Here is a 24,419-nt window from a genome sequence, read left to right as displayed (position 1 = left end):
TTCATCCAACAACACCAGGCCACTCCTCTTTTTTCTACCTCGCCTCCCCCCTCTCATTTATATTGAATCAGGCAGGGAGGGAGGCAGGGGGGGGGAAAGGGGGCATCCAGGACATGCCTCGAAACGAATGGGAAAAGAAGGAGACAGGATGCAAAAGCAGTGATGGATTGGAGCCCAGACTGCTTGAAGATTTATGTTAAATGCCATGGATTTTCTCAGCAATCTTCCGTTTCCCTAATTGGCATGTTTTTCGAAAGTGCTTGATTATTCGGCTCAATAACATGGGCTGTCCCAGTTCAACACGCTGCATCTGTTAAGCGAGTGACTACATCTGACACAGAAGCGCTCTGAACAAATTATGCATCTTCCCATATGTCTGAAGATGCTGCATTCCCACAGACGCACTGAACTCCACAATCTTTGATCATTGCAAACAAGATTAGAGCACAGTGCCCTCTTGTGGTGAGTAATCTGGATGCAATTTATGATGTAGATGTCCTGTTTTTGAAGGCATAGGGTAGAGTAATAGGACTAATGGGGAACTACTCTAAAACAGGTCTGGAGCTAAACAAAAGAGAAGTATTTATAGTATAAAGTAGTCATTATAATACCCTCACTATTAGATGATATTAGATGTCTCACCTCAGTGAATTTTTTTTCTTTTTTTTGCTATCACAGCCTGAAACAAAAATGCAGTTTAGTCATAGTTCTTCCAAATTTTACTCCATTTATCTTTGCTTTGTTTCTGATTTTTTCCAACTCTCATAACTTCAGTCAAATGGTTAGTTAAAATCATAATAATATTGTTACCATATTCAAGTTTCAGAACATTCTTTACTCATATTGTGCATCTCAAGTATAAAGTATAGAAAATGTTACACTAACCAGGTGGGAGGAGTTTATGGTTGCTAGGAAATGGAGCAGCATATAAATAGAGAGTAGCCAGTTAAACAGTCAGTTGGGCAGTTGCAAATGTCTGCGTCTGTGACAGAGGTGGGTTAAAATGATATATTTGACAGCTAATTCATATTCTTAGTATAGTTTCAGATTATATATAGTCAATTACTAGTTTCTGGCTTCAATTTTTGCTATCTGTGCAAAGCACAGAATACATGAATGATACATGAATGAACATAAATCAGAATACATGCAATAATCTCTGTATTTACACGACTTATCTGCGTAACCACTTGCAGTATGATTGTAAACATGCACTGCTGACACCGACTATAACATTATTTGTTATAATCTGTTTACTTATTATTTACTGTTTATACTTTTTGTCCCCACAAAGTCCTTGGAAGTCACTGTATATTAAGATACCACTATATACTATTTAATACGAGCGATCGCGATGCCGTCACATCGTTAAGTTTTCATATTTGATAAACATTTTATTAAAATCCCATGATCAGCAAAAACAATGTCCATAAACAGGGCATTGCTTCTCTTGCGCTGTAGCAGATCTATCATTTTATAAAACCGAGTTAGAGACCTGGATGCATCAGCTGTTGCCTACCATTCACCAAAACATCCGGCGAAAATTGCGGAAGTAAACAATAAGCGATCGCTCATATTGTTTTTTCCTCACATTTCCTGCCTATTTGCACACCCTAAGTGTTTCTAAGAGCTGAATATATCAAGTAAATTTCTCCATTGTGAGATCAATAAAGGCTATCTTATCTTACCTTCATTCTAATTACAACTTCAACTATTCTGCATTATTTGCTGCTAAACCTAAACCCGTTACTATTATCACAGTCGAACCACAAAGCCACTGTTAATAATGAAAAATATCAGTGTCAACAAAACATAGTTTAGTCAAAATTCTCTTAAAGTTACTCCAAACTAAATTTGGTTATACACTGGGGCTACTTTCTAACTCCAGAGAAAGGGAGGAGGTCAGCAAATCAAAAATGTTAAATCAAATACAACAGCATGCAGTACGCAAAACATGGTACAGTGTTTGTACTAAAACTGGAGAACGCAACAGTTGCAATTGAGAGAAAGAGGAATTGTTGACCAACCCTTGCACCATCTCTGCCTTTTCTACTACAAGCTTTATCCATTACCACAAACACTGAAAGTGTTCGATCCTCGGAGACGGAAGACTGGAGAGACTGACTCTGCAACTGTGCTACACATCACACACTGGGGTTACTGCTGAAGGAGACACTGGAGGAGAGAGCGAGTGGGTGGTGGATATATGGCAACACATGAAATACAAAATGCCTCACGTAAATAAGGAAAAGTGGGAACACGAAGAGCCGTAGGAACGAGATGAAAAAGCAAGATATGCTGAGCCTGGCCAAGTGGAGAGAGATCAAACATTTTAAACTCAATTTCACAATTTTAGCCAACATATGATCGCACCAGACTGTTGGAGAATAATACTAATGTGAAATCCAATCCTATTCCACGCAAAAAAACAGGACACTGTGTACAAAATGGGGTCTCTCCATCACATCTTTTAAAACCCCCCATTCAATAAAATATTCAAAGCTGCATTTGCCAATTATCTCCCTCATTTGTTATTAAAAAAACTCACTAACCTATTTGTCAGCTCTGCTCTTCAGGTCATTTCTAGATCGTGCATTTCACCCTCTGTCAAAGCGTGTTACATTATGTGTCACATGTGGCCAGGGCTTACAGTCAGTGGGTGGTTTGTTGGAAACTGACAAAATAAACTGCGCGCGTTATTCGATGCTACGAAGGAGCCAGAGAGCGCTCACAATCATACATAGAGAACATATGAGGTAGACTTCTTTGAAAACAGCTACACGTTCTCAAAACATCTCAGATTCCCTTCATATAGGAGTACGTTTCCCCCAAAGATTGAACATTATCACAACATCTTGATTCATTGCAACAACCCAGAGAGTCCAACAGTGATAAATCGGCATCATTATTCATTTATCCATCTGCAAACTACTCTCATTTTCCCATATTCGGACAAAACTTCACCCAACTGTCAGCATCATAAAATACATCTCTTTGACAAACAATCTGCATGAAGAATTGCTGCTAAAAGTACATAAACAGTCTTTGTAAGGGAGGGTTGTTTTTGGAAGATGATGCTGTGCCTGTTTTTGTTTTGTTCAAATTCATTTAGAATAAGTATTGACAAAGCACAATGTATGTATTGCAACATTTGTTTAGCCTGACATCCATCCCTTATACGCTTCATACATCTATGCATGCACCTTATGTTTAATGCATTAGCCCCGGTGTCGAGAGTTCACTCTATGTTTGCAGGAAGTGTAAATGTTTCTGAGGTTAATGTGAACCTTGAGGGGCTCATATCAATGAACGTTTAAGCTCGGTCCTCCCACATGTCCCCGCTAATGCAAACCTCAGCAAACTGTCAGCGCCGAAGTGAGAAGGTTAAGAGCCTGGGACACAGCCAAATGAGTGGCATCCCCTCAGGCCCTCAGTCTGAGATGGAAACCCAACTGCAATGGGCATAATTATGGCCTCTTTAATGCACTTCATGCAAATATCCATTTCCATATAATGAGGCTCAGTGACTGGTAATTAGCGAACTCCTGCATCAGCGGCAAGTAATGTTTGTGCACATTGTCTCTGCTAGCGCAACTGTGTACACGTGCGGTGATTATGACGCTATTAAAATAGGGAAGTGTAAATACCTGTCATGGTCCCGCCCCACTCCCCACACGCGGATGCTGCTGATTGGCTGAGAGTGAAGGAGACTGCGGTCATCGGGGTCAATTAAGGTCAACATCCGGTCCTGAAGCACCAGCAGCATGCCTTTACCCTGTCAGAACAAACATCATATATAACCATTTATTGTCCCAACCATATGACATCCACATTCAATTAAAAAATGCAAAGTCGTCTTCCTTATCTGCCCTTCACATTCACTCTTTCATATTCATACAATAAAAAGGACTTCTATTCCTACGTGACCTACTGCGTAATGCCTGATGTGACTGACCTCTCCCCAGACCCCGGCGGAGTCCCTGATGTCCCGTCGGCAGTAGGACAGCTGCCTGATGCAGTGGTGCACGGCCACACTGCTGCGCCCCTCACACAGGTCCTGCTCGGACATCTCCACCCAGCCCAAAGACCGCACCGGGAACGACTGGAAGAGACAACATCAGGGGTGTGTCAGGTGCCCACAATTAAATACTTACTCATTTTCTTGCTCCTATCCTACGGCAAAACAAAACACTAAGATCTTAAGCCAGTGTAGTTCCAATATCTGTCAAACTTTCAGAGCTAGTCCTCATTTAGAGTTAATTTATTCATGGTTTATTCCTGTTTTAGCTCAGGTTTAGGCCTGTTCTAGATCTGGCAATACATGGAAAGCCACATACAGTGCCTCTCGAAAGTATTCATACACCTTGAACATTTGCACATTTTGTCATGTTTACAACCCTAAACATAAAGATTTTATTTTGATTTTTTTACTGAGCGTTCACACACAAGTAGCAGACAACTGTGAAGTGAAAGCAAAATGATACATGATTCTGTTATTTTTCAAAAAATAGAAAAGTGAAAAGTGGGGCGTGCATAAGTATTCATACAGCATTTTCTGAGTGCATTAAATTGCCTTTATAACATTTCTAATGACTCCAGAATGTTCACACCTTGGCCTAACGGTTAAATAGAGGCCACTTGTGTGTAATCTACTCTCAGAATAATTTCAGCTGTTCTTTTAGGCCCTCAGAGCTGTGGTTGGAGTGTATCGGTCACTAAACAACATCATGAAGGCCAAGGAGCACAACAGAGAGGTCAGGGATAACGTTCTGTAGAAGTGTAAAGTAGCATTAAGTTATACAAAGATTTCCGAAGATTTAAACATCTCCCGGGGCACTGTTCTATCCATCATTCAGAAATGGAAAGAGTATAGCACCACTGCCAACTTACCAAGACACGGTCGCCCACCTAAAATATTAGATCAAACAAGGAGAACACTGGTAAGAAATACAACCAAGTGCCCCAAGATAACTCTGGAGGAACTGCGAACTGCTGCCGCTGAGCTGGGGGAAACTGTACATGGGACAACTATAAGTCGTACTCTACACAAATCTGGCCTTCATGGACGAGTGGAAGAAGAAAGCCATTATTGAAAGGAGGCCATAAGAAATCCTGTTTGAAGTTTGCTAGAAGTCATATGGAGGACACAGCTCCATGTGGAAGAAGGAGCTTTGGTCAGATGAGAGAAAAATGTAACTTTTTGGCCCAAATGCAAAACGTTGTGTGTAATGTATGGAGCAAATCTAACACTGCTCATCGTCCTGAGTGCACCATCCCCAGTGTCAATTATACGGGGGGGAGCGTCATGCTGTGGGGCTGCTTTTCCTCAGCGGGGACTGGGGAGATTGTAAGAATAGTTGTGAAGATGGATGGAGCCAAATACAGGGACATTTTGGAGGAAAACCTGCTGGAGTCAGCAAGAGAACTGAGGCTCGGGCGGAGATTCACCTTCCAGCAGGACAATGAGCCGGAGCACAAAGATAAATCTACAATGGAATGGTTCAATAAAAACAAATTAATGTGTTAGAATGGCCCAGTCAATTCCTGACCTAAATCCTATTGAAAATCTGTGGAATAATGTGAAAACTGCTGTTCACAAACGCTCTCCTTCTAATCTGACTGTTTTGTAAAGATGAATGGGCTAAAATGTCAGTCTCTACATGTGCAAACCTTGTAGAGTCAAACCCCAAAAGACTTGCTGCTGTTATTGCAGCAAAAGGGGGTCCCACAAAGTATTCATTCATGCTGTATGAATACTTATGCACACCCCACTTTTCGGTTTTCTATTTTTTGAAAAATAATAGAATCATGTTTCATTTAGCTTTCACTTCACAGTTGTCTGTTACTTGTGTGTGAACGTTCAGTAAAAAAATCAAAATCAAATCTTTATGTTTAGGATTGTAAACATGACAAAATGTGCAAAAGTTCAAGGTGTATGAATACTTTTGAGAGGCACTGTATTTGGGGTGAAGATGAAAAAACAACCGTCTTAAACTTAAAACTTAACATATTGGCAGACACATAGTTGGCAAAATCCTGGTTACTCAAGCATCTCATGAGGACACTTGAATTAATTTAAAAGATCATGCAACAGAAAATGTAGCGCTCATCTACCACTTAGTAATGACAAAGACTTAATCTGCCTTGGGCTTAAAGTGTAAGTGATAGTTCTGTACAAAGCAAACCCCTCTCTAGCTGGTAACAGTAACAGACCAATGCAGGATTTGGGAGGACAGAGCATGAAATATGAAAGAGTCTGTGTGTATTTTGCTGGCGCTGAGGCTCCCATCATCTTTATCCTCCAATTTCCTCTCCGCAACGAGCCGCTCCTCCCTGCTGAGAGTCACCACAGGATACAGCTTTCAAGTCCCGCAATGGAGTCGAGCTGCAGTATATTCATAATCACACTCTCCCTTTCTCACTGATGTCTATATCTATCAAGGAATTATTATTTATTTTTTTTTCCATTTCTGAATTCTCATATTCCTCTTGTGTTCTGAGCCTCCACAAGAAGGAAACGTGTCAAAGTTGATCATTGCAAAGCCCTAAGACTGTGTTTCCCTGCAATAGCTCAACTTTGCAGTTGAGACAGACTGTACTCTAGTGATCACATCCATGGGTGTTAATCTTTGTGGGTGGACAAATGCATAAGCAAAAAACGGCTGTTCAAAGAAAACAGGATGAACAGAAGTAGGCACCGTGCTGTATTTAGATGGTGCGGCATGCAGTCTCTTGTAATCATACAAGAGCTGTGCCATATCAGACGGACAATAAAGCATTTCTTATTCTTCTTTTTGAGGTTTTAATAGCACTCATCTTAAAGGTGCACTATGTAACTTTTTATGTGAGAAAAAAAGTCTTCATATTTGTGAATATTTGACCTTTTAGTGACTCTGTGGTATTATGGGAGCAGCATGGCACCTTTGCTTTCCCTCACAGTGGCCTCTATGATGCTCCAGAATCAATTGTTTTGGGGTTTCTGACCAGTTTCTGGTACGAACCCCTAAAAACAATTGATCCTGAAGCGTCATAAAAGCCACTGTGAGGGAAAGCAAAGGTGCCATGCTGCTCCCATAACGCCACCGAGACACTAAAAGGTAAAAAATAAAGGTGCATTTCGGAAAATAAAGCACAAATTTGTCAAACCTTTATGAAGTCAATTGGCATTTCCTTAGATCCTCTGTCACTCAGAATGACCATGTCCAATGTTTAAATCCAAAAACAATGCTTAGTAAATGAAACAATTGGCTACTATCCTGTTACTTTTTCATACATACACAACGATATTCTTCAAAATTGTCTAGTAGGAATGTTTGCTAAGATGCTAAAAGCAGGAGACAACACCTGCCAATCACCAAAGTAGGAGTCTGATTGGTGCTGCAGCTGCGCATTGAGATAATACAATAACTCGGGTAGAATACTGTTATTCTGAAAGGTAACTTCCATAAACAAATGGGTGGGTCAGCGGCGCTTTTTGACCACCAGAGGGCAGTAATTCCTTCTTCAATTCTTCAACATGGGCCAGTTCACAAAGTCACCACGGGATGTCGCAGTTTAGTTTAGTACTCCTCACCCTAAATAAAGGCAGCGCACGCTTTTTCACCCGCCCTTGGGGAAATTATGATTATTATTCGGTTCATGAGACAGAGTGGTGGCGATGAAATACACTGCATCGCGGAAAGCCATTTGAGTGCTTGAGTAATGTTGCTGATCTTACCATGGCTTCTGGGTCTGGATACGAACCGTCCAGATCCACAGTCTCTAATTGGGCTGGAGGGCTGCATGGGCACATTATGACAGTGTGTTAACACTCAAATCAAAGACAACACCAGATGACATGCATTCAGATAATTGGTATAAACACGTAATTTCTCAGTGTTATTACTTGAGATTCAGCGAAGCGTAGCGTAGTGTGGCTCCTTCAAACGCCTTGAGGCTTGGGTCTGGATACACGGGATAGTCTTTCAGCTCCTGTGACAAAAAAATGTCCGGAAAGTAGGAGAGAGACGTCTTTATTAGGTAGACCAGAAAAGTAATAAAAGTCCAATATACTACAAGTGAGAGATTGAAAAATACAACACAAAAGATGATTGGTTAATAAAATAGATATCAATCTTTCTGATGTGCGCTGCTGGAGAACCGCTTGGACAGGTTTTGCATTTTAGTTTAATAAATACAGCTAAGTACAGTGCCCCCAGATGTAATTACAATACAATGCAATTTCAAGCCTTGTGTTATTAAAAACCCTGTGCACCCAATACAGGATGTGTCTTTTAAAAAAACTATTTTAGACAGTACCGTTAAGTTGTGTTTGATACTTATACATTATAGCCTACATCCTGGCACTTACAATGATATATAGTGTAAGATCATATACAGAGGGTGTATTTGGATAAGGCTAACAATAACTCACTATACAAATCCTTCCTCTCAGGTCTTTGAACACGAAGCAAATGCACACACTTATGGATATGTTTACTGTGTCGGTAATGCTATACTTTAATTGTATTGATTATTTATATTTGAGTAGCATTAGGTTTTCCCATGTCACTGATGCTCATGTTCAAGTTGAGTCCCAAGTCTGTTTCTCCATTTTATCAAGTCTAGTCTCAAGGTCATCCAAGTTGTGAAGTCACGGCTTACAAGTCCAAACCTCTAGTTATCAGCAGCTAATGCATTGTAGTGAATTTAACCTCTTAACCCCCACCTTAATCGGGGAGTTTAAAAATGTAAAAAAAAAAAAGTATTTTCACCCCCTACATGTTCCAGCCATGTCCTAATACATAGAATGAGCTGAGGCCTGTTCACCATAACTGTCTCTAATATCCTGCACTGTCACTCAAAAAGGTATTAATTCGGGTCCGAATTGCCACCATGCACAAGCTTCATATAGAAGCTGCAGTTACGTATAAGACCTGAGGTGGCAGTAGTGAGCATAAAATGACTAACTTGCATCTAGCCCCTTTAACTAAGTGCATTTTCTCCAGTTCAGCTTCACCAAAATCTACAAAACTCATCTGAACGGATCACTTTGTCATCAATGTTTTGTCATTGCTTTTTAAATTTGTTTTTTGTCACATTTTTGTCACTTTTCTGTTTCTCTTTTGTTGCATTGTCATCCTTGTTTTTGTCGCTTTTCTTGTCACTTTTTCATCACCTTTTTGACCCTTTTTTATGAAGCTTAGATTTGGGTAAAGCCAAACTGGAGCTAATGTGCTCAGTTCAGGTGGGGGTTAAGAGGGTAAGTGCTGAAATGGTCAGGTGAAGGCCTATGGAGCAGAATTGACATCAGCCAGTGGAAAAGAGTGAGGAGGACACAGCCCAAGATCTCATATACACAAACTTGTATGTTTTTTTATGAGGGGGAACAACATTATAACTTGACTGAAAAAAACAAAGAAAAAAACTTTGAAAAATGGCTTAAGGTTATGTGGACAGGATTAATTTTAGGGATGAAAGTCACAGCTGTGTGTCATACATTCACTGTGCAGGTGGTGATGTTGAGGTCCGGTCCAGAGCAGATTACGTCATTCATGGGGGTGGAGGAGGTGGAGCCAGGGGAGGAGCCAGAGGGAGAGGGCACGGGCTCCACCGAGCTGTCAGAGATCAGGCTGCTCGGGCGCTGCAGGAGACACAAATTAAAGGTTATCAACAGCAGCGTCCAATTTACCCTGGCTTCACTGTGATAGGTTGTTATTAGGAGAAAGAAATACAGAAACAGATGCAAAAGTAGTTCATTTACAACACAAAATCAACATAGCTGCCCATAGAGTTGCAATATATATTTTTTTTCTCCTTGTGAAATGCCAGAAATGGTTAAGCATGGGTTGGTCAGTTGTGTTGACTGATGGTAGTAGAAGAGATGTTCTGTACAAAATGTTGTAAATTGAACATTGCCATAGAAATCCACAATTTTAGGGGGAACTATCAAACTTTGACCAACAATAGCTAGAAACAATGCAAAAAAAAAGTGAAACCTTATTATTTAATAGTCTTATTGCTCAAAAGTCTTGACACTAAAACGTGGTGATGAATAACTAAATAAAAAAAAATACATATATATGAAAATGTAATCTTAGTTCATTTGTGTTGACAGAGAAGAACAGTGATATAAACCATAAACAAGGTCAAAACATCTGCTGTATTGAAAGGGCGCAAATTGATGACAATATTGGGGAATGCAATATTCATATCACAAGTAACCACACAATTTCAGTTTTTGTTATTTTTCCAAATTTAGTTTCTAATTTTTGTTTAAATTGAATTTAACATCTTGAAATATTCAACACAGTTATTGAAAATCATCTGTTTATCTTAAATCATGCATCCATAAGGACAGTTTGGATGCATGATATGAGAGCAGTATATTGTAGATAGATCTATTCCTTCTTTGGAGAAGTTTTTATTTATTCTGGAGGTTTTACTGAAAAATCTAGCCGTGACACATTAAACACCTGAAATAATTAGCCTCGCACCTCGTTGGGTGGTTGGAGCTTTTCCTGTGGCTCTTGTTGTGGCTCGCTGTCTGGACCATTGTTTGGAGAGGAGTTTTCGTTGCTAGCAGCAACAGGTCTATGGTATTGAGTTGTGCCGGTGGGTATGTGCCAGAAATAGACCTCTGATGAGTCTGAGATCTCCCTCCAGCCTGGAGGCAGGTCCCCACCATTCCATACATCTGTGATAACACACAAAACAACGAGTAGGAATTATACATCAGTGTCAGTTTGAATAAGCCACAAGGGGCACAGGAGACTGACGCGGGTTCTTTATGGCTGGTGCTCATTCTGTTTGGTTCTGTGTTTATGTCAGTGCATTGTAATGTCGGGATGAGAGAGTAGACAGAAAAACTTCATCTATGTTGGAGGTTCAAGTCCTGCACCACACAGTTTACTGAAAGTCTCTCCCTGCTCCTGTGTCTAAAGAAAAAGAAGCTGTTTCTTTAGACACAGGATCAAATAATTAGAACCTCCAAGCACAGCAAACAAAGTGTTTGTATTCATCAGCGGGCCTCGCTGTACTCCTTTCTGAAAAACACTACCCTGTGTCCTCCATGTCTGCTCCTCTTCTACCTTTTTTCATATCCTTTTCTGACTACCACAGTTTCATTTGTCCTTGATATTCATAGCCCCCTAAAACCAGCTCTGCATTCACTCTTTGCTCTTCATGGTTCGCAGTCTCCAGCACAACCACCCACCCTCATCATTCTGTGCACCATCCCATGTCTCTCTGGGGCCGTGACGGTGGCTGCAGTAGCGCTGCATGTATGTGGTTTGTCATTTTAAAAAACAGATATAACATTTTCACATCAGCTTGTCTGTAGGAGGGAACAGAGAGGAGCAGGGATGAGTCTACATCACGATCAAAGGCTGACACCGGTACGATCCCACACACACACTGTGGACAATGGAGACCAGATCCTTCTCCAGATACATTTTAGATTCAGTAAGTAATGCAACAATCAAATGAAATGATTGAATGGCGGAGGAACACAAACCAAATGAAGTGAGTCACTGCAAACTCATTACTAACCTATTTCATGTGGAGACTGTGGTGAAGGCGTCTCCTGGGACAGCGTGGTCCAACTCGAATCCTCGTCTTCGGAGGGACTGTCAGGTGTTAGGTCCATCCTGAGGCTCACTCTGGGCAGTCCCGTCTCTGTCTCAGGCTCCGGCGGGACGAGAGGCGCTTTACTCCTCGTCGGGGTGCTCCTCTCTCCAGATCTGAGCAGTTTCGGGGATGACGGCGGCGGACAGTGCTGCTGGAACTGGTTCTCGTTGTTGGGATGCAGCTCAACCTTGATGACCCGCGGCGAGGAGGTACGCGGGGGCTTGGCCGGGCTGCGAGGAGCCTGGGGTGGGAGGTCTTCTTTCAGGTGCACCGGAATCTGGTTTTGGAGATGGTTTTGATTGTCTGGGACCCACTCCGGACTGTTACTGCTTGATGAGGTGCAGGACAGAGGGGCTTCGACCACCACTGGTAAAACTGGCTGCCTCGGCATGGGCGGGGACTCATTTTCTTCTTCAACTATTGGTTCTACAACGTCCTTTTCCTCCTGGCAATTGTCTTTAAAATTATCTTTCTCTTCTTTCTGAATCTCACATTCTTTATTGGGACTAGCCTGCTCCTTTTCGGGTGACAGCTGCTTGGTGTTCTCCTCTGCCGTCTCCTCCTTGTTGCCACAGTTGCTGTCCACATCCCACGTCTTTGCATGATACCCCAGAAAGCTTTTGGTCCTCCTACGAAAAGGTTGTGCGTTATCTAACCAATCGGAGCTGGCGTTGTTGAGGAGGTCATTGTGGATTTTGCTTTCTGTGGTCGCTCTGCTAAGCTCCATCTGCTGGCTTTCTGCGCGCCTCTGCATGTTAGCCCCATTCTTCACCAGTTTCGGGTTGGTCGTATTGAAGACACTTGATGTGGATGAGGTGTACAGGGACGAGCTGGAGGAGGACTTTGTAGGCAGACCCCTCGTCCTCTGGTTTTTGGGCGGTCCCAGGTTGTCACTGATTCCCATGGCGCTCCGGACGCTGGTCATGGCGTATCTTTGGCGGCTCTTTGGAAGCGTGGCTGAGCTTCCGGTCTCCATGCTGGGCGACTCCTTGATGACGTCTCGCCCGAGCAGCTGGTTGTAGGAAGAACGTAGGCTGAGGGAGGTGGGCGGGGTCACAGAGGGGCCCGAGCGATTGAGAAGACCCACGTTTGAAGGGGAGGAGCCAGAGCGGGAGAGGGGCGGAGTCTGTACCGACGTCATGGTGATGAACTGGGCAGAGTGTTCTGGGGGGTAAAAAAACATTAAGCCATTCATTTTTCTTCATTTTTTGTAAGAAGATTATGATATATAATTCTTATTTAGTTCAACAGAAATACATATTGTTCATACTCCACAAACTTTACGTATAGAAACAGTAGTGATATTGATCTTACTGAAGGACACAACAACAGGAAGCTGGAATCGAACCAGCAACTATTAGATGAGTGGGTGAATTTTAGTCTAAGTTATGATTTGTCAAGTCAGTATCCTGTAATTCAATTGTTATAGTACTGACTTCTAATCATCATGTAAAATTCAAGATGGATAAGCTCCCATTAGTATTATAACATAACATAACAACAAGCTGAGACCTTGTTATAAACTACAGTATTTCATGTAACTGAAGAAAGTGCTCTCCCTGATGTCTGTGTTTTCCCTGAGTCAGACTGAACACTCTTAGACTCTTCTTGTGGTAGCAAGCATTTCCACCGCCCACACATCTCAGTGCTGGCTGATGGTCACTGGGTTAGTGTGTTTTTAAAAGCTTTGTTTCTCCGGCTGTTGTCTGATTCCCATAACTGCAAGTGCATCACAGTCCTCCAATACACCACTGTTTTTTGTCAATACTCGATACTGCAAGACTTATCGAAACGTTGTCTCCAAATGGCATTAATAACAATGCACTGTTCCTGACATCAGTGTTGATCAAAAGTACTCCATGTTAGTCATAAATTGTGTTTGCGTTTGCTTCATAGTATTGAGTCAGAGCACAATTGTTTTGTTCCAAGACCCGTCATTCAAAGCTACTGGGCCTCGTCGTAGGACATGAATCATAATGCCCTCATTCATTATTCATTAATTTAGACAAAACTAAATTGAATGATAAACAGGGCAAGGCCGAGACTTAACAAGGACCAAACAGGCCAGAAAGATTCAACCACGCCTATGTCATGAGTATTTGAGCTTAAACCTGTTATCTGCCATCTTAGTGTTAGTGTTATTTTCTCCAATTATGCATTTCCAAATCTCAAAGCATGTTGACGGGAGAACTTACTGCCTATATGCCAGTGTGATACCTCGTTTCAAAGCCAAGACCTTCTAGTTTCTAAAAATATGCAAGACCACAACTTACATCACATTTGCCGTCCCTTAAAGGGACTAAGTATTGTCATCCCCCTACATGTTCCAGCTATGTCCTAAGGTGTAGAATGAACTCAGGCGTATTCACCACAACTGCCTCTATAATCCTGCACTGTCACTCAAAAAGTTGTTACTTCGGGTCCGAAATAGCCTGGTTTTACCATTCCCTCATACTCATTGGATTTCGTACAGTGGTCTGGACCTTCACAATTGAGCTCTGTTATCAGGTGGGAGGGGTGAACTCCTTTGAAACGATTGGATCTGATTTTCGCTAGCGTTTGTAATGCACCCGAGTGAGTGAAGCCATCATAACTCTTGGGGACATTCCTTGAGCATTCCGAGGATTCAATTTTAATTTCTGGATATTTGTGAGCCGAACCAGAACGGGTTGAAGAGCTTCCATTACTTTTGTATCCGCCACCAGACGTACATGCAGGGAAATTATAATTGACCGGAGTTGACGGATGGCTAAGGCCAGGCTAGGTCCGAAGTGCCATCATGCATGAGATTAATATAGAAGCCGCAGTTACACATATGACCTGAGGTGGCAGTAGTGAGCATAAAATGACCAATCTAATCATAACCTGAACCCCTGACCCTAAACTCTAGTCCCCTGATCAGGGGGGACGGCAAGTAACAGGCTAATATGTAAAATAATAGCAAAATCAATGCTAAATATGCATTTAAAGCCTGTAAAAGTATGTTGGAATTGTTTAATATTTAAAAACATGACCTGACCTTTAATGTGAATTTAAATACATGCCTTCAGAAATTAAGGTAAATGTGTAAAAACTGAGCACAAGCACGTACTGTATGTATATACATGTAGGTGTATATTTGTGTATATGTGCATGTGTGTATATACGTGTATCTATATGTATGTGTATATATATATATGTGTATATATATATATATATGTGTATATATATATATGTGTATATATATATATGTGTATATATATATATATATATATATATATATATAAATATATATGTGTATATATATATATGTGTATATATATATATATATATGTGTGTGTGTCCATATACCTAATGTGTGTGTATGCGTATATATGCATACTGTTTTGTTTTTTGTAGTTTTTGTTTGTTATATATTGTTTTTGTTCTGTTTTGTTTGTCATTATGTGTTGTTGTGTATGTCCACTTGAGGTGTTATAAGAAAATAATAATTTAAAAAAACAATGAATGAAAGAAAAGAGAGAAAAAAAAGATTTGTAGATCCAGATATAAAGTAAACAATTATAATGTTGATTTGTTACCAATTATTTAAAAAAAAAGATATATGCAATTGTTAAATTAAGTTGTTTAAGGTCACATTTTGTTTGTTTTGGTTAAGTCCAGTCACTATCAACTGTAGTCATAAATTCATAAAAGGTTTAGTGCTGCTCAGTGCTTTTAGACATCTTATGGCTAAAACCACTGAACAAGGTTGCACGGTACAAGCGATTCCTTCAATCTGTGCCAGAGAAGGACTGAGCAGTGACTACCCCATCAGAACTGAATGTGAAGAAGTCTTGATACCATGTAGTGAGAAGCATTATTGCTTTATATTGTTTGATTAGATCAGTGGAAAATGATGGTGTCTTGTTACCTTTGTGCCCTTTAAATGTACTGTTTTAATTAAACTCCACACCTGTGTAATAAAACTAGGCTCTATCCAAACACGCAAGTATTGTGAGTCGACAACAGCCACGCACACACACAATGCTGCCGTCATCATGGGCAGCTTTCTCAGAAGCGTGGAAAACACAAGCACAGCAGACTTGTAACGTGATAAGATCTTGGGAAAAGGCACTGCTGTAGGTCAAAGCGGTTTGACTATACAGGACCCCTATCTCCGCCCTGTCCTCCAGCCGCGCGCTCGTCCTGGGAGGTTAGTCGTGTTGTTGTCCACTGTCACTGAGCCAGACGAGAACAACAAGCTGTTACAGTGCTGACGATGCAGAAGCTGCAGGAGTCAACAGGTACATCCCACCTGCGCTGAACCCCACTCACTTTGCACATGGCTGTACTGTTGTTTCACTAATGCGCACATATGCCGCTGCTTAGGCCTTGACTTATAATAATCACACATCAAAAACAGGCAGATTAAAGTGCATTGCAGCTGCAGCATTTGATTAAAGCCACACTGAGCAACATTTCACCAAATAAAAAGAATAAAATGCTAATATTTATTTCATTATATCTGTTTATACATCACAGGGACATCACCTGCTCATCACCATGGACAGGTCGCAGTTTTGCTTTGACTATAGGCAGCCTAGTTACAGTGTTTAGTTGAGGACATTGGGAATATGTTTGGTGTTGCAGGCTTGTTTGTTTATGTTTTTTTTAAAGTTCTCAAATGTCTAATCTCTGACATAGCACTGTAAACCCTGGAATGCTCCACAGATTCAGACTACAGTGCTTTGGCAGAAATGATTAGGACTGAGCGCCATCAGGGCCGGCAAAGGGGCGCTTCTAATTATGATAGCAATAGTCTTACTTTCTGCCTTAACCTTTCTTTGTTCGTAGCATTCTTACACCTTAACTACTTTTGCAAAGAACTGTAGACCGATGTGAGTGTTAACTGCACACCGTCTAAAGCTGACAATACAGAACACCTAAAGGGTGCGCCCACTCTCCGCGGGTGAAGGAGCAAACGGCATCTTTAACACGGACAATTACCGCCCGCAACGACATTAAACAAAGTGGTGCTGTCAGAGCCAGCATTTCCCTGTATTAGAGCTTTTCAGATTCTACATTGTGTCACCGTCGCAGATGTGGAGCAGGGGGAAGATTTTTGACAAAGGATATTGGTGACTTGAGAAACCTTTTGGAGTAACTGTTCGTCTTAGAGTAGTTTTATCAAACTATACTACTAGAATGAAGTACTGTATCTGAACTGTACTGTAAAAGTTACTCGTTGCTCTGGGAGTTAATCATCTAAGTGAGAAAAGCTTCATGTTGAATGATTAAACAGATGTAATTTGTGTTTTGTTTACTTTATTCTTCAGAATTGTTTATTTCGCAATTTTTATATTTCATGGCATTTTCTTTAGAAATTTTAAGGCTTCCACATTTTTTATGTTTTGCTTTATGTTGCCAGCATCCTGCCTGGACAAATGGAGAGTGTTGCTTTGATGTAAAACCGGCTTCTTTTGTGTTTTTGTAACATTCATCTGATACGCTCCCAGAGCGAAGCTCAGTCTGACAAATGCAGGAGACCAATCTGTAGCAACTGTTGCTGTGTAATGTTGTTAATCTTTTCTCTCACTAAATGCAATATTGATTGTTGATATGAATTAGGAATAAAGAGTATTGGACTGAAATGCTATGCTGTTTTCTGGGATGTAACTGCTCAGTTTAGCTGAAACATGAAGTGGGGAGCTGGAGGCTGATTATTAGAGGGAGAGAGCAGAGAATGACACAGCAGTTTGCTGGACAGTGGGCACGGCCAGTCAACATACAGGAGCGCTATCCATCAGTGCATCCAAAGCAAAGCAAACACACAAAGTAACTGATATAATTATAATTGATTTTAATAATTGCATAGGATGGGAAATTTTGTATCTTGTCATCTTAACATCGTTTACAAATAATATTCATTAGAGTTGTTAAAGCTTGTATGTATAACCTGTTATTTAGTTGTATGAAAACAAAACTCTAGGCTATTATTGTACTGTTAGCAGGATACATTTTGCTGACATAGGGTTGGCTATATTCTATTTAGCCTCTGAATCTTGTTAGTTTTGTAAATGAAAACAGTACAAATAATTAGGCTAATAGCGTTAAGTGACAGAATGACATCATTGTCAGAGAATCCCCTACCAATATAAAGTAGCCATATTCCCTGGTTACTGCAGGCATCGCTCTGTAATGGCACCTTTCCCATATAGTCTCAGCTACAACCCAGTATCGAGACGCAACAGTTGGGGGCACGATCTGAGGACAAAATGAACTTGAAAAAGTCAGTGATGTCATGGGTGGAGTAGCTATCTGAGCCCCTCGTTTCTCGCAGCTTCCTTTCCACATAAACTCTGTCCGTGACATCTCACAAACCAAACAGGCTGATGTAGATGATGTGCCATAACCACATCCTTGTACTGATGGAGGTGCCGGGATTGCTGTAGCTCAGCAGTCGATCCGCGAATAGACGCAGTAAATCTTCAGCATCCATACCTTTCCCGGAGCAGCGGCACTGGGAGGGGGCTCATCCCATCGAGTGAGCATCTATTTACATCTACTCACCGCTTCGCCTCGGGACTTCTGCGTGTTGTTCCAATCCAGCGACTGAGGGGAAGCAGCGAGCTGACAGCCGCTTTATAAGGTGCCCGTATATCTCCAGCCGGCCGCCCGTATTATGATCACATCTGCCCTCCCAGCCCGGCTCCTGCGTGCTCTGTGCTCGGTTGTGCGCTATCTCTCTGCGCCAGAGAGGATCCGGTGTAGCGCGCGGCGCGGCGCTGTGGAGCTCGCGCCTCTCCGACCAATCTCAGTCACGAACGCGGGACGCGGCTCACGTGGATGAGACGCAACCACAATAAATCCACCGGTTTATTCTGCGACTGAGGTAATGAAATCACACATCATCGCGAAGTTACGTCATTGAGGGCACTGTGAAAATTTTGGAGAGTTCCTCTGTTGGCATTGAATCTGTTAGTTTGCAAAGACAAGGCAGTAAAAGTTAGGTAAACGATTTTTGGGGGTAAATATTGCATAAATATTATTTATGTGTCTCCAGTCCATGTCACGTAAACATGTTCAAACAAATAAAGGTTTTAGTGATAACAATTTTAGGCTATTGTTGCAAAAAGTAAGTAAAGTAGGCTATGTTTACTTTTTTTTGTCTGTGTAGGTTTCCTCCTGGTGCTCTGGTTTCAACGAACACTAAATACAAACATGTATAATAGGTGAATCACCAGGTGATACTGACCTTCCCACTGGCTCCACATTTGGAGATGGGTCCCTGGGCGTGGCGCTGCTTCTTTCTTTCGAAGGATGGGTCAAATGCACAGGACAAATTTCCCTACAAGGACAATAAAGTGTACCTTAACTTTAACCTTAGAGCCGCCCCCGGGAGATAAAGCACAGAGACTGAACTCTGGAGGTTTTTCGCTTGAGAAAATGCAGGTTCACATACATTTGAGGCCGGTATACTTATGTCTTCATTACCTTACTAATAAAAAAAACCTGTTTAATTGTAGTGTCTTTTAACCCAGTAAGAGTGCGTCCTACAAACACATGGTTATTGTGGCTAGCTGGTCGTTAAAATGTTCCTAGCCACCTAATGTTTTACCTCAACACAATGTAGACAATGTAAACTAATATATAAAATACAACCAAAGTGAACCTTATATTTCAAAAGTGTACCTCAGTGCTGTTCACGGTAGAAATACAAAACATCATAGAATTACTACGACAACTCACGCTCAGATATACAACATTAAACACTACCCGTGGAAATTTAAATGTTTAATTTGTGCGTATAACATCACAGTTAACTTTGGCATGTACAGAATTGAGTACTGACCAACTTGTCATAGTAAAGACCTTTGTGTAAAGCACTTCACATCATAGTATGCAGCTCCAGCACAATAGCTGTACGGTAGTGTGCACGTTTAGGCATTTAGAGTTTTTAAAACTCCACAAAGGTTTTATAATTATAAAACAATGGCTTTTTATATTACAGACATATCCAGTATAAAAGACAGTAGACACACATCCATATAGTCTGCCACACACAGTTCCCTCTCAACAATAAGCACTCACTCTACAAAATACATTCTTTAGCTTGACCTGTTCAAACTGCTGACTATCCAATTCCCAGGGTCCATTTGCAGGTGTCTCCCTTGTTACTCTGGGGATGGAGATGAAGGGGCATCGAGGGCAAAGCACTAGGTGCACACAGGCTTCCAGTGCTCCAGGAGTGGGGTATGAGGACAGGCGGGACAGGGGGACCATTGGGAGAGAGGGTGTAACTGCTGCCCAAAGACGACAGTGGTCGCTGAAAACAGGGAGTGGAGCGGATAGAGCGCAGTAGCACATCTTGAGCTGTAAAAAGGACAAACATGCTTTAAAGTCTTTTCTATCTTAGCAAAGACAGAGAAGAAGACAACATGGACTCAACTAAAAGTATCTAAAGTTAAAGTGGACTCATCATGCATAAGTGAGGCTGAAATCACCCTTTTGGTATCGCCGCGGTGATTTTAAATTTAAATGTTTAAATTATGTTTACGTAAAGAAAAGGAAGAAAGGAGTGAGACACTGGGCTGGCTAGGATTACAAACTGGCCTGAAGCACATATTGGCAATGTTACAAAACCGTGAAAACAAGCTTTTACTTTCAGTTAAAGGCAAGCTGGCAAACCCATGGAGTCGTGCACTATGGCAAACAATCATATCAGGATTTTTGTTAGCCAAGATCACAATTTTACCATAATTCATGTGCAATTAGTATCTGTATACTGCCTTTTAGGGGCATTCTGCTTCCTCTGAAATTGTAGCACTTCATTGCAAAACACTACATTGAAAAGAATGGAGTTTGAATGATAATTTGTGAGAAAGAGTAGGAACAGCTACACATGACGAGTGAAGGTATTTGCATTCTTTGCTCTTAATATAATACAATAATGATTCTAATTCATGCTTGATTGATTTTGCGCTGCTTTTCAAGTGTACTCTTATGCACTTGAACACATCTGCCTTGTTCTCTAAAGCACTTTGAATTACTTTTTGAATGCAACTTGTGGTTAACAGATAAATGCACCTTGTCTTTGTTCAAAATAATGCTGGCATGTGATTGACTGACATGATCAAACTAATGGACACCTTCTCCTAATACATTGCGTTACATACATTATCACTGCAGTTCTGGCACATTATACAATACATATCACATGCAGCGCTAAAGTTAACAAAGGACAGAAGCGAATGCCACTCATTCCATCAGCGCATGTGGGCTTACTGTTAATTCCTTTGTTACTGTGCGACTCTAGGAGGCTCTTCGCCCGCTTGTCACCCGCCCTTGCAGCATGTCTGTAGTATTCCGCTGCCTTACTGAGATTCTGCGGGACCCCAAGGCCTTTTTCATAGCACTGGCCCAGAAAAAGCAGAGCAGTGTTGTCCTGCACAGATGGACACAATTAAAAATTCAACGACGTGGCTTTATGACATGAAAGCTGAAAATGAGCAAAGCATCAAACAAATGAAGACAACAACAATGCTGACCCACATCATGTCCCGTCTTATTCAGGGTTTGTAAATTAGCAGGCAATTAAAGGCCTGGTGTGATGAAACAGCCAGGATGTTTTCAGTCATAGACAAAAACTCTAGAAAGATCTACAGACACTCACTCCACTCTCTGCTGCCATCTTCAGGTACTGCACGGACTTCGCCCCATCTTTTTCAGGCTTCCGGGAATAAACCGAGGCCAGACAGACCTGAGCCTGATTGAAAGAAGCGGGTTGATCAGATTACAAAGCGCAGCGGAACAATTCACACATTTCAGTATGCGAATGTTGCTCCAGAATAGTTACTGTATAATCCCTATTATTGACAGTAGGTGCATTAAACTCCCATTTTTACCTTTGTTAATCCAGCTGCAGAAGCCTCCTCCAGAAGGTTTGTTACGGTCTTCAGTTCATTTTCATTCGCCTGCCCCCTGCTGGTCAAAAGCAGCTTTGCATAGCGGTACTGAGCTTGGGCATGACCATTAGCTGCTGCCTGTCCATAGTAATGCATTGCCTTTGAGTCACAAGAGAGAGTTTTAGTTATTTTGATTAAGTTAAAGGTTTCTGATCTGTTTACACCTCACTTTCTCCATGTCCCGGCTGACTCCTCGACCTTTCTCGTAACAAACACCGGAGTTAAACTGGGCTTTGGTGTAACCGAGTTCAGCTGCAGCCAAAAAGCAGGTGAAGGCCTCCTCGTAATTCTCACTGTTGGCATTTTGTAAACCTGGCACAGACAAAGAGAGAAAAGTTCAGATGAAAACTAGAAAAGACAATGCAGGATATGAATATTACAAATTACAATCATCCACTGTTTACCAATGATGTTGAGAATAACAGGAACACTGGTGTCTCCCACGTGTCTGAGGTTCTGAGCTGCTTCCTCTAGTGTTTCATTCTCTAATACAGTCTGAAAAATATAAAATTACAATCTTTAACATTTAGTATTTTCTTTATCTTAAAATAGACAAGTCCAATTTTCAGTGAACATGATGCTTCAAGCTCTTACTTTGTCATTGACAGTTGCTGTATCCGTCTTAAGGGGTTTAGTGATATATTCCAGAGAGGAGGAAGAAAGCGAAGAATCCTCTGCAGAGTAAAATGTTACATATTACCACTGGTTATCCCGAAACTGTCTAAGGATGACTTTAAAAAGGGATGAACAAACCGAATGAAGAGGAATCATAGTCCAAGGCTGCCCTCTGGTGGTCGTGAATAGGACTTTCATGTAGTATTTGGTCCTCCTCACTGCTCTGGCTGCTAGAACTGTTGTTCTGATTTAAGGGCACATCTTGAGATTGTCTTTCAGGGACACCCTGTAGGCACAAAACACTCCTTCCTAGGGGTAAGACATCACGGCGAGACACTACAAAACCCAAAAGACATTGTGAATAACATACACCAGATATAGGCTTTAGTTATTTAAAATTAAGTATTTAAAACTGCGTACAAATCTCCAGCAGGATACGATAGCCACATTTGCGCAGGCTGGAGGGCTCGGTCAGGGCGCCTGTAGTGGGACGGGGTTCAGGTCCAGAGGAGAACTGAGAGTGGATCCTCCTGCACACCTGCATGAAGATGACCGCTGCTGCACCCTATGATGAATGCATGTATTAGTTTATTTTAGTAAATATTATGCTGAAAACCTACAAAAAAAAAGTAAAAAGTTATCTGTAAAAGTGCTAAATGATGTACTGTCATTATCAGATGTTGTTTTACATATTGACAGAAACATACCCATCCCACTGCATCCAGGGCTGTGTAGCGTGGGAGATCTGAAAACGTGAAATGTGAAGTCCTCTGCTGCTTCCTCCTTCTCTCTCCATCATCCCCTCTCTGGGAACTATAGGGGGAATAAAAGCCTAGTGTTGAATGTTGTGCATCGGCCTCCGGGTGTATTGCTAAACAGTTTCTCCATCGCAACAGTGCATGTGGTACAATGAGGCTACCAGATTAAATTATGGACAGTTCACAGAGGGGGCAATAAACAACAAGCTACACCAAGTAATTGATCAGCCTCAAAGATCTGTATGCTTGTTGGATTTGTGTGGTGGATTATGTTAGGGTCTATAGAGCATAATGTTAAAATGAAAGGTGATAAAATTACCTGCAGTCCGAAGCGTGCCTGGAGTTTGAGAGTAGAGAGGAGGTGTTTTTAACCTCATCCTCCACATAATGGTGGCTCTGGGGCAGACGGATCGGTGCATTGGACTGATATCGATGTAAAACTGCAAAGGAGAGTCACTTATTATTAATCGGTTGAACACAGTATAACAATAAAAGCACACACCTTTTCAAAGCAGTTCAACCTAGGCTCTTTGGATAGGAATTTACTTCTCTAGCTATTCTTAACAAACTATGCAAGAGATCCAGCCACAGTTTTCTTGTCCCCTAAAATAATAAGAGTGTATTTTATACTGACACACGGATTAGTATTTGAAAATGCAATATAGAAAAGCGCAATGCATAAACTAAACTGTGTAACTTAATTCTTGAGCTAAAATTACCACGGTATCCCCTTTCTGTCCATTTTGTGCTTTTACTAATCAAAAAGCAGCAATGTCACACTTAATCTGATCTCATTTCGCTTGACGTTTCATGATAGTGTTGGAATAAGTCTATGAGGTTAGGTACATTAAAATCAACACAAAAGTAATGTTGTATGTTTACACAGGGTCAATGTCATTGGTCGCTTACCTCTTCCAACCAGTCCTTGAACTCGCCACATGGTTTGCTTTTAGTTCTTTAACCACATCCAGTTATTGAGGAGAAATCATCTTCACTTTTCTTCATGGCCGTGTTTAGCCAATTTGAACGACACCAGCAGCCGTTTTGAGGTAATTTCACTCCAGCGGCCAAACGACGTAAATAAAACTGTCACAAGGGGAAAACCAACCCGGAAGTGTCTTGCATGACGCAATGAGGAAGCAGCAGCGCCCTCCAGCGGTCTGACGACCTCACAACAACATCGAACTTCATCAACAAGGTTTGCTAGCGTGAGGAGAACTTCTGAAATGCCTGGAGGCCTATGTACTTATTTACTTTGTCAGTTCATGATACGGTAAGTCTAACTTACTTGCAGAGTAGATAATTAAAAAAAGATAATTAAAAATACAGCCTTTAAACGTCTCTTATACAGGGGTGAAACAAGTAGATTTTTTTCCAGTCTTAGTTAGTGGCATAAAAATACCACTATACAATATCACTTAAATTAACTTCACACAACTGTCACAAGTGTCATCTGTAGATTAGTCACATACATCCAAAGCGATTTTGAAAAATAAAAAAATACATTGATGAC

The 24,419-nt window shown here is 41.2% G+C and overlaps 2 protein-coding genes across 2 annotated transcripts in view; both read right to left on the bottom strand.

Annotated features, from left to right (window-relative positions):
* Positions 1-18,340, bottom strand: part of apbb2a (amyloid beta (A4) precursor protein-binding, family B, member 2a) — a 47,659-nt gene extending 29,319 nt beyond the window's left edge. The window contains exons 1-8 of the mRNA XM_079557427.1: positions 18,139-18,340; positions 11,530-12,771; positions 10,476-10,675; positions 9,479-9,622; positions 7,886-7,971; positions 7,718-7,778; positions 3,956-4,102; positions 3,648-3,775 (exon numbers count right to left, since the gene is read on the bottom strand). Of these exons, the coding sequence (XP_079413553.1) occupies positions 3,648-3,775; positions 3,956-4,102; positions 7,718-7,778; positions 7,886-7,971; positions 9,479-9,622; positions 10,476-10,675; positions 11,530-12,748 (1,985 nt within the window). The 5' untranslated portion in view covers positions 12,749-12,771; positions 18,139-18,340. The remainder of the gene's footprint in view (positions 1-3,647; positions 3,776-3,955; positions 4,103-7,717; positions 7,779-7,885; positions 7,972-9,478; positions 9,623-10,475; positions 10,676-11,529; positions 12,772-18,138) is intronic.
* Positions 18,341-19,376: 1,036 nt separating this feature from the next.
* dele1 (DAP3 binding cell death enhancer 1) lies at positions 19,377-24,012 on the bottom strand. The gene is made up of 12 exons (XM_079557359.1): positions 23,816-24,012; positions 23,226-23,346; positions 22,856-22,961; positions 22,569-22,713; positions 22,287-22,484; positions 22,128-22,207; positions 21,938-22,028; positions 21,703-21,845; positions 21,474-21,632; positions 21,242-21,334; positions 20,854-21,013; positions 19,377-19,941 (listed from the first exon to the last, which is right to left on the bottom strand). The coding sequence occupies exons 1-12, from the start codon at positions 23,844-23,846 to the stop codon at positions 19,703-19,705; spliced, it is 1,566 nt and encodes a 521-aa protein (XP_079413485.1). The 5' UTR covers positions 23,847-24,012; the 3' UTR covers positions 19,377-19,702.
* Between the last annotated feature and the right edge of the window lie 407 nt (positions 24,013-24,419).

This window comes from Gobius niger (assembly GCF_951799975.1).
Source record: "Gobius niger genome assembly, chromosome: 5".
Lineage (NCBI taxonomy): Eukaryota > Metazoa > Chordata > Actinopteri > Gobiiformes > Gobiidae > Gobius > Gobius niger.
The sequence above is the reverse complement of the archived record's forward strand: the minus strand, read 5'-3'. Positions and strand labels throughout refer to the sequence as shown.

Bases quoted from the DNA above. Each gene is read 5' to 3' on its own strand.
- dele1 (XM_079557359.1), bottom strand. From the start codon at position 23,846: ATGTGGCGAGTTCAAGGACTGGTTGGAAGAG. The intron at 22,714-22,855 runs GTATGTTTCTGT...CATTCATCATAG, and splicing joins CCCTGGATGCAGTGGGATGG to GGTGCAGCAGCGGTCATCTT. The intron at 22,029-22,127 runs GTAAGAGCTTGA...TATATTTTTCAG, and splicing joins CAGCAACTGTCAATGACAAA to ACTGTATTAGAGAATGAAAC.